Raw genomic sequence first — 9,800 nt, 5'->3', positions numbered from 1 at the left:
TGATTGGCTCAGAGAACTCAGGCAGAATAATAGTAACGTCAGGGTTGTTAGTAGAGGGATTCAACAGTGTGGGAAAGCGGAGATGACAGACAAATATATCAGGAATATACTGCCAACATTTACCCACAGAGGAACAAGGCAGAACTCGAGGAAAGAGATCTTCCATATTGAATTCTCATCAAAGCTTCATAAGTTTAGAGTTTGTGTATCATGTGCAGTGGATCAATACGATGGAAAAAATCTAATCAATTAATCTCAGACAAGGGGCTACACATGCAGTTTTGATGATTCAACTGATATTTTAGCTTTTCAGGGCAATGACCTTGCAATGACCTCAGTCATTAATGCACTAGATCACCATATATTCTAATCAGTACAGTTAGATCCTAATGGACTACACTGATAGCATTTCATACCATTTTTACAGCAAACTGCAAATATATTGCACATTTAGTGATTGTGATTGATTTGAGGACATTTCTTCCTGCAGGAAGTGCAGTAATAAGTCCTTATACCCATAGACCTCATACCAGTGAGTGTGTCCTGATCTGCTGCCCCTATGGTTCAGTTTGGGCTACTACAGCATTTAGGTTAGGAAAAGGCTGTGGTCATAGTTAACATACATCAGCTCTGTTCACATTCTGAATGCTCATCCTCACCTCTCTTACACTTTGCTGCCTCGTTAAGAACATCAATGTTCTCAGTGCATTGCATATTTTAGCCTCAAACTGTCAAGTATCAGGTTTCAGAAAATCCCACAGGCACCTGAGACCAGCTTCTCAAAGATACACTTTGACTCTGGCTTATTACAGACTAATAGTATTTCAGATAGATGTCTGAATCAGTGTGTTACACAAAGCAGAATCTTAAGAGGGACTAATTTACTATACAACCTGGGTATAAAGAACGTGGCTGACCAAGCAACTATGTCGAACTCAGCTTGCTTCACTCCAACAGAAAATGTTTGTCTTCTGGACAAATTTTAGTTACAAGAACATTTCACTGAGAGAATTCAGTGAAGAGTGTATTAATACAAAACACTTCCAGCACCATGACATCTCTGAGCTGCTGTGGCTTCTTACTGTGGCAGGAGTACATCTGTAAACTCACCAGATAGGTCAGACAACAGGAAATGACTGACCGTGTCCTCACTGCTCTATATTTCCAACAGGTTACAGGTTAGTGTTAGCAAGCCGCAGATTATGAGCCACGTTTTCCCCTGTTTTGTCATTTGGTGTTGCTGATTGTTGCCATGGAAATCTGGCACTTAGCTCAGAGGGTGGGGCAAGGTGGTTAACTTTGAACTTTGAAGGAAGTCAGTTTTCATTTGTGCTAAAACTCTCTTAACTTGCAGTAAGCTAATCTAAGAGCTAATTTAAAACTGACAGACCAGTCTAAAATCTCCTGTGAAACCTGGTAGCCTGAGGTTTTTCAGATCTGAAAAAATCTAAAGGAAATCACTGAACTTCTCTTGTCAGTAACTCAGTAAATACATTTGAGAGGAGAAAAATACTGAATCCAATAAATGAAAACAAACAATGGCAGCTGACAGCTGTTCAGGACAGTACAATGCTCATTGCTTCAGTTCTGCACTGGGACATGGTGCTGTACATTTTCAGAATCACTTCCCCTGTACAGCTGGTGACAGCCTCAAATTTCTCAGGCTGATCAGAGAGAAGAATTCGGTTCAGTCTGATTCTCATTTATTATGGTGGTTATTAACCGCCAAGTGTAGCAGCAAGTAAATTTCTGTCACCACACTTAATTTGTTGTGGACTTCAGAGGAAGATGGCAGATACAGTTGTCATGCTGAGTAATACGCCCTCCTGCTAAACCCCCGTCAAGTTATATAAAACCATGGAAGCAATTTGGCAGACAGGACATGTGAGGCTCAGGCAGAAGCTTCAGAATGGCAAGTCTTCAATTAATAAACCACTTTTGGAAGCAAGTTCTTAATAATCCTCAAAATTATGTGACTACACACTTTACACCTGTGGTAAGATTTAGAATTAATCTTTATAAGCTACTGGTGTCATTTATAGAGGAGGTGACATTTTAAATTCACAGAGGCTTTATTAAAGAAGAGATTGACCTTCAGACTGTCTTAAACCAAAGGATTTAATCAACCTGTAACATTCTGCACATTTTCTAAATCATGGTTGTAATCCACTTGTGTGGTGTATCTGCTTTCACTCTGTCCTGCTCTGTCATACACCTACACTTCCCAGAATGCCCTTTAATAGCTATGGCATAAAGGGTAGTGACCAAGTCCTGTCACTTGTTTTGTGTGTATACACACTGCACTATATATCAATCTTAACAGTCTACTGTGTGATACTGTTTGATACTAACAGGAATATGCACTACATATCCACCAACAGCACACTCACAAAATCAGTTTTTTAATTCTGCGTACTGTCTGTGAACACACTGCAAAGTCAAAGCTGGGTAGAATCAGTGTGTGCGGTCTACCTGGCACACACAGCCTCCATTTATAACTATATAACTACACCCCATTCAATACACTTTTGAGGCTTTGTTGGTAGAGAAGCAAATTTATCAGACTTTTCTTCTCCCTGTGTGATGTCTGACATGAACATGATGTTTACTGTTGAGGTCGAAGATTGTAAAACACTTGTTAGGTGAAATGTTGTCTAAACTCAGTTGTTTATTCATTTTCTATACCTATTCTAACATGCACTGTTGGGAAAATACCACCAAATAAGAAGCAAGGCCCAGAAATGCAACATGCATCATCATAAAGGGTTTTATGTTGATTTTGTCTATGATTTGATATCTTTTCTTGTATCCTGCACAGATGTTGTTCTGGTCAGAGGCAGATTCCAACTTGCACTCAAACAGCAACCTAAGTCTTCACACAGCAGGCGGGTGTTGGCTGCAAAGATTTGGGATGAAAGTTAAAGGCGGAGGATAGATTAGTGAGCAACACAACGCTTTACAACACTGCCACCTGCAGGATCAGCCACAGGATGACAGAAGATGAACATTGGAAAAACCATCATTACTGAGACATTGCTGACTACCTTCAGGACGTCTCACTGTTGTCTCCTGTTGACATTCAGGACCCGGCGAACAGCCAGAGAGCAGAGCCTGGACCCGCTCCGTCCATCTCCACACCACCATCAGTCACTCATGTCAAACCCGTGGAGGACACTTTGGGGAACAGCCATTTTATTAATCAAATTTGAACTTTGTGTTAGTTTCTCTTTATTCCGGTGCCACCATGGTGAACACTCATGTTAAAAATAAAAAGTGACATTTTTTTTTCTTGTTAAAATGTATAATCATAATGAAGACAGTTAATCATAGAAACTAATCATAGAAACTGACATAATGACCTCACAGCATTTTGGATCAAACTCTTCTCCCTTCAGGCTAACTCAAAGAAACAGAAAGAACAGAAACGGGCCAGGGCAGACAGGAACAAAAAACAGCTTCTTACGTATATCCACATTTTTTTTTAGATATTTCCCATAGACATTATAGGTTTGGTTTGAAGGGGGGATTCTGCTGGATTGTCTCACGTTTTTTTTTCCCTGTAGAGGAGCATCACTGCAATGCAGCAACAGTAAATCTACTGAGGACAGTGAGAGCCTTGAAGACTCTACCTAGTGCACTGAGAGTAGGGGGATCTATCTGGACACACTTGAGTCGGGGTGTTGTGAAGTGCAAACCATCAGTTCTCTAAACCCTCCCTGTTCTAGCTAACATCATTTACCACCCTGGCAAACAAGCAGTGGTAAACTACACCTGAATACATAGCTGGAGTGTGTCCGGCCCTGTAAGTATACTCACAACATAGTTATTTTTCATCATTACAGTACAGTATAGAGCAATAGTTTTCATATACTTTTCATATCTTTTTTCATATTGCACCATCAGAGAATGGGACACAGAGAAAGATCAACAGAGACTCCATTTCCTAATTAAAACGAGATATGTGCAAACATGACTAAGGACTTTATTAACCAAATCAATTATTCCCTGTAATATCCACAAATAAAAGTGATTTCTCTTTTTATATATATATTTATAGTAATAAGAATAATAAATCTTCACATTGGATCATTTCATAGTGTGACAAAATGCTCGACTGGGCTGTCCAGCCACGATCGTAATCCTCATTGTCTTTTAATTGGTCAGTCCCCATGCATCCATAGGAAATAGATTTTTTTTTTCTTCAAAAAAAGTAACAATTGGAGAGCAGCTGAAAAGTTTGGACTGGTGTCAATTGCTTTCATTCCAAGATTTCTCCCAAGTTTCATTCAGTGTTTCAGAAGGATATTCCATAGGAAAAAAATGACTCCAAATCGTCATCTTCCACTCCAGAAAAAAAAGATGTCCGGGTTCTTATGAAAACATTGTAGTAATGGTGATAATAGATCATTTGGTAATCAATAATTAATGATCATTAATAGCTGACAACTAACAATTAATAATTACTGATTAATTATAAAGAATTAACAAGAATCAAGAATAAATAATGCTCCCTCGTTACTCAATTAGTTTGGCAAAGCTCCGACTGGAGTCGTTTCCGATGAGTGAATTCTTTCTCAAGTGAAACCAAAAAAAAAAGAAAAAAAAAGATACAAACAAGAGATAAAAGAAAGTTCTAAAATAAATAAAAGGAGATTAGTAAAAGTGACCCCGCCCTTGGAGGGAGGGGACATATATACAGAACTGCGTGGTGAAAGTCAGTTTACTGCACTTGAGTGTTAAGTCCAGTGTTAGAGTGAGTTCTAGTCCCGCCCTAGGTGCCCCTGCCGTTATACCAGCGTGTAGGACTTTGCGTAGGGGTTGCTGCTCTGTTTGAGATGTCCTCGTGAGTCCAGCAGGGACTCCTGGGAGGTGCTGAGCTTGGCGGCCTGGGCCAGCTCTGAGCCCTCTCTGTGGGGGAGCGTGGCCGCAGAGCCGGGTTGCCACTGGGCCACTGGGTCCCTGCTGGCCTGAGGGGCCTCTGTGGGCGTTGGGGGCGCCATGCGAGAAGGCCGCTTCAGTGAGCGGCTCTTCTGGGGCTCCAGACAGGCCTGACCCATGGCAGCTCTCTCCCCACTAGCTGTCCCCCTGGATGACCCCGAGCAGGACATGCCTCGGTTCAACAGGAAGTCCATGCGCAGGTATGGAGGAAGGTGAACCAACTCGCCCCCTGCAGGACGACACAGACCAGGGGAGTTAAATACAAGAAAAAACACATGGAGACATCTCTGTTCAACATCACCTGATCTCCAACTTTGTTTATCTATGGTCAACCTCACAGAGATGTTGTTCAGAGTTAATTTTTTTTACTACTTTTTGGAAAAGTAATGAAAATACAGCTTTATGAGCTTATGAAAGAAATGAACCAATAGAGATGATTGAGTATAATCACAAAGCCATGCAAACAAACTTCTTTTGCCATTGCTAACCTCATCTAATTAAATGGTAAGACCTTACCCTCATCTGCCATCCCCTGTTATTGCTGATGTAATTACACTTATAATAGTAAACTAGACTAGAAATGAGTAATATCACTGCACAGCAGGCAGTTTATGTATGTTCATCCCATCAAACCTGATTTTCAAAAGTCTAGCATATTAAATTCACACATATTAGGACTGTTACTCAATTATCATGTATCCCTTCAGCAATCATCAGTGTGAACAGTATCTCAATTACAATAACATAAATGATGTTTGTTTCGTGATGCTTGTCTATGTGAAAAAGTTTTTACTGTGTACTATGCTGAGAATCTGTCAGTGTGCTGGACCTCCCACAATGACAGTGAATACTGTTGGCTGTCTTTATAAAATAAGTCTCAGTCATACATGTTGGAACAAGAGAAACAGTTTCCTGCCCCAGACTCTTACTTACCAAGATTTGTTATGAGTTCTCATGAATTTTTAGTCAGTGGTTTGAAATAATAATTGTCTAATATCTTGGAATGTCCTATTGCATTTAACTAAGATTGAATTTTTGATTTAATGGCTCCCCATTTTCTCTCTAAAAGAACTGAGACAATCATCAATTTGAATGAATTTTTAACACTTTTGGATTCAGTGTCAGCGTTAGAGTCACAGTTAATGGTTAGATGTCAGTATTAGACACAAAGTTAACTTTAGTGATCAGTGTTTATAATCATAGTGTTATCATTAGTGCATCATAATAAGGCCAGTTGTAATAAGAGGTTAGCATGCCGCCGGGTTGCAGGCGGACAGAACTGTGGTCTCTGGACAGCACGGCCTCACCCGGTCTGTGGGCTTTGGGCACAGCCATGTTCATGACCCGGCTGACGTCCTGAGGCTTGGGAGGGGAAGCAGTGAAGCGGCAGATGCCCGATTCGGACGGTGTGCTGGAGGTCAGGCTGTCGGTGTAGTCGTTGGTGCCTGCCGTCATCTGTTCTGAGGACGTGTCAGAGATGAAGCATTCGGTGATGGTGAATTTGGCGTGCCGCAGCTGCTCCTCCATCTTGGCGTGCTCGTAAGCTCTGGCGAGCTCCTCGTAGGTGGAGGAGGCGCTTTCTGTTGACACCATACTGCTCCGTGCTCGGTCTGGACGTGGATCAGAGTTAGTGGAGGGATTAGTGACAAGAGTTAGTATCAGAATTATTAGAATGTGGCTCTGTTAAAGACAGCTGATAAGAGTTTGTTGTGAGGGATGAAGAGTGGTGTTACAGTGTTTTAAAAAACTTTTCAAAAACTACTTGACATGCTGTTTACCTGTGTCCTGAGATGGGCTGACGCTGTAGCTGTCACTCTCCTTGTCAACTGAGCCTGCGACTCTGGGTGTGGGCAGCCTCCAGTCAGTGCTGAGGGTGTGGGAGGAGACAGGGGGGTGTGGTCGGTTCAGGGTCCACTGGCTGGCGTAGCGGTTGCGAGCAGCTGGGCCGGCTTTGGCTGTGCGACGGGCTGTGGGGTCTGAGAATAAGGAGGAGTACGCGCTGTGTTTATGCAGGTCATAGGAAAGACAGTTAATAATGAAGTGGTTATGGTTGCCTGAAATAACCAATGACAACTCATACCAGGCCACAGCTTGCAGACATGCTATCATGTGAGGAGTCATATAAACAAACAAAAACTCATGTCATACTTTCTAGAATGTTAACTGAACATTACACTGTTTTACACATTTTTATAAATCTACAGTAATAGAAGGAGGCTAAAAGCTACTGTGCAATACTCATGTAGAAATAATTATCATGTGAATGAAGAATGCTGATTCTCGGACCTTGTCACTTCTAACAAGGAAACCCTAAGTAATAACAATATCTGCAAGGTAGAGTCAGAGCTTCCAGATGGATGCTGAGGTGGAGGCGCAGCTAATCAAATGCTACATGAACAGCAGCAGCAGAAGTAAACAACAGGAGAGCTTTTAGGGCAGTGGTGAGGCAAGAGGCATGCAGCAGAAGAGTGGGGGACTGGTTATGTGCTGCAGTGAGAGCAGTATGCCATGTGAGTGTAGTGACAGCTGGAGTCGGCTCCCTGAACTAGCTAACTTCACTGAACAATCAGCAAAGCATGCAGCACATCAAGGAAAAGTAACAAAAGTGACAAAAGTAAAAACTGCTAGGAAAAGGAAAATGGCTGGGAAAACAACAGGAACAAAAACACAATCACATGAACATTTTATGTGTTATGAAGAAAAAAGGAGTCCGTACTGGACTTACTGGTTCCTGGTCTGGCATCGGACACATCTACCAGTGGACCAGTCGCCTGGGACAGGGACTGGTAGTGGACAGTGTGGGTAACTGTGGATGACTTCTGTTTCTGGGTCTCCCCGAAGTCGTTATCAGTCAGTAGCACAGTGGACCTGTCATCTGTGGGACAACAACAAAAACAAGCTCAGGATTTCCATAACCAGGTTCATTCCCTGTATGAATTAAAAGTACAAAACTAGCAGTGTGCTTACCAACGGTCTCCATGGTGTCTCGCTCCTCTATCAGAAGCTGGGCTCTGGGGATGTCAATGTGCATGCGGAGCGTCTGTTGCTGTTTGTTAATTGGCTCTGCTGGACGTGTGTTTTTACTGAGAAGCACAAACAAAAACTGTGTGTAATTAACTCTGTTTGGACGACAGTATTGTGTTCGTACTGAGATATTTGTCATAGAGCAAAGCAGTGAAGCTGTTGAACAGTCTTACCTCATGAGCATCTCAGCCAAACTTTTTGCATCTGGAAAGCGAACAGAAAATCATTTCACTTGTTAAAATCTATCATGTGACAGAAGCAAGCAGTTACATACATGAGAAATACAGTAAAGAAGCTGCCCTCACCTCGTAGCCTCTTGAGCCTCTGCTCCCTCCTCCTCCTCCTCAGCACCAGTAACCCGATGAAGATCACAACGATGCCCACCAACACACAGGAAATAGTCACCATCATCTTCAAACCCTCACCGCCCCCTGAGTTATCCTCACTGACATTGGGTGCCTTCACCAAAGGTGCAATGGTACCTGTGCAGAGGTCATATGTTATGTGTTATGACACACAGTACTGCGTATGAATGACAGATATCATATAGTGTGAAAGCATCAAGACCATCTGGAGCTTAAAGCTTAAGAGTTCGACATTTGTTCCAAGCAATCATGGACAGTGTTCCACCATAAGTCGCTGCACTCTGAATATCAGCACTTAACCTTTTGCCGAATTGGCAGTAACACCTTGCTCCCATTGTGCCAAGCTTAAACTCACCCTGCTCAGTGTGAAGTTAAGTGAAGGTGGTTGGACGTTAGAACTGCTGATGGCAGATTACCACTGACCTCTCAGGCTGCAATATGAGCTGGCAGCACTAGCATCCTTTATCTCAAATGAGATCATGAAATTATTTAAGTCATGTGGTGGCATTCAGTGGGCTTGTGATGGAGGTGTCATAAGCAGCAACACACATACAAGCTGCAGCCACTGGAGTCAGCATGAAATGTGTTTTTATTGCCCAATTCATCAAGGGAGCTTCAGTCTCCTCAGGCCTCAAGCTCTGCCATTAACAGACAAAGAGATTTATCCTCTTTGCCTCAAACATCCACTGTTAGTCAGACTCAGTATGTTACAGTCACTGAAACTTAGGTCCTTTGTCACAGATTCTGCACTTGTTCAACAGTCAGTGTCAGTGTTCACATTATACTACCTCTGGAGCTGCTGGTGAATCATACATTCCCTGCCAGTTTCAGTGGGCCATGACAGATATTTCACTGGAAAGAAATGAGTGGGAAACAGTATCGTGTTAACTCACTGCCATCGTAGCTGAGTGTTGCAAACTTGACTCTCTTCTCAGCGTAGCCGGCGCTGTTGTAGACCTTCATCTGCAGCTCGTACCAGGTGGCCTCTTGCAAGTCGTACAGGATGTAGCTCTTGGTGAGTGAGGTGCGCTGGGCTGTGGTCCACGTGGGCGAGTCTACAGGCCGATACTCAAGGGTAAATGAGGTGATGGGGCATCCGCCGTTGTTCCAGCCGTTCAGGTTTATTTTGACCCGAGTGGCGTTGATGCTAGTGAAGAGCTCCTGTTCTTTAGAGTACTGAGGTTCTGTGGAAGGAGGAGGAGAGTCTTAGTGTGTTGTGTCAGAAAAATGAACGCTTGAGAAATAAAATAAAAAAACTCAAATAATGGACAAAAGTTCTTCTTTGTGGTAACTTAAATTGTAAAATATCACTTTCAATAGGCTGAGTGACATTCATATTTTAAACAAATCTATAACTCCATTTATGCTGATTTTATTACATTATCAGTTGCAAAGTATGTGAGAAAACATATGCAATTTTTTAAATAAAGAGAAATAATTCTGCTGAAATGTGTTTGTCACTGTGATCAAATA

At 42.2% G+C, this 9,800-nt stretch overlaps 1 protein-coding gene across 3 annotated transcripts in view; it reads right to left on the bottom strand.

Moving 5' to 3' along the window:
* Positions 1–3,175: 3,175 nt before the first annotated feature.
* dscama (Down syndrome cell adhesion molecule a) overlaps positions 3,176–9,800 on the bottom strand; it is an 88,442-nt gene continuing 81,817 nt past the window's right edge. Inside the window, exons 26-33 of one of the 3 annotated variants that reach the window (XM_018692398.2) lie at positions 9,221–9,511; positions 8,268–8,444; positions 8,136–8,166; positions 7,906–8,021; positions 7,655–7,813; positions 6,717–6,914; positions 6,246–6,548; positions 3,176–5,167 (exon numbers count right to left, since the gene is read on the bottom strand). In XM_018692398.2, the coding sequence (XP_018547914.1) occupies positions 4,788–5,167; positions 6,246–6,548; positions 6,717–6,914; positions 7,655–7,813; positions 7,906–8,021; positions 8,136–8,166; positions 8,268–8,444; positions 9,221–9,511 (1,655 nt within the window). In that variant the 3' untranslated portion in view covers positions 3,176–4,787. The remainder of the gene's footprint in view (positions 5,168–6,245; positions 6,549–6,716; positions 6,915–7,654; positions 7,814–7,905; positions 8,022–8,135; positions 8,167–8,267; positions 8,445–9,220; positions 9,512–9,800) is intronic. The other 2 variants (XM_018692399.2, XM_018692400.2) reach the window with 2 other exon arrangements.

Source organism: Lates calcarifer, linkage group LG20 (assembly GCF_001640805.2).
Source record: "Lates calcarifer isolate ASB-BC8 linkage group LG20, TLL_Latcal_v3, whole genome shotgun sequence".
In the NCBI taxonomy this organism is placed as follows: domain Eukaryota; kingdom Metazoa; phylum Chordata; class Actinopteri; family Centropomidae; genus Lates; species Lates calcarifer.
The sequence above is the reverse complement of the archived record's forward strand: the minus strand, read 5'-3'. Positions and strand labels throughout refer to the sequence as shown.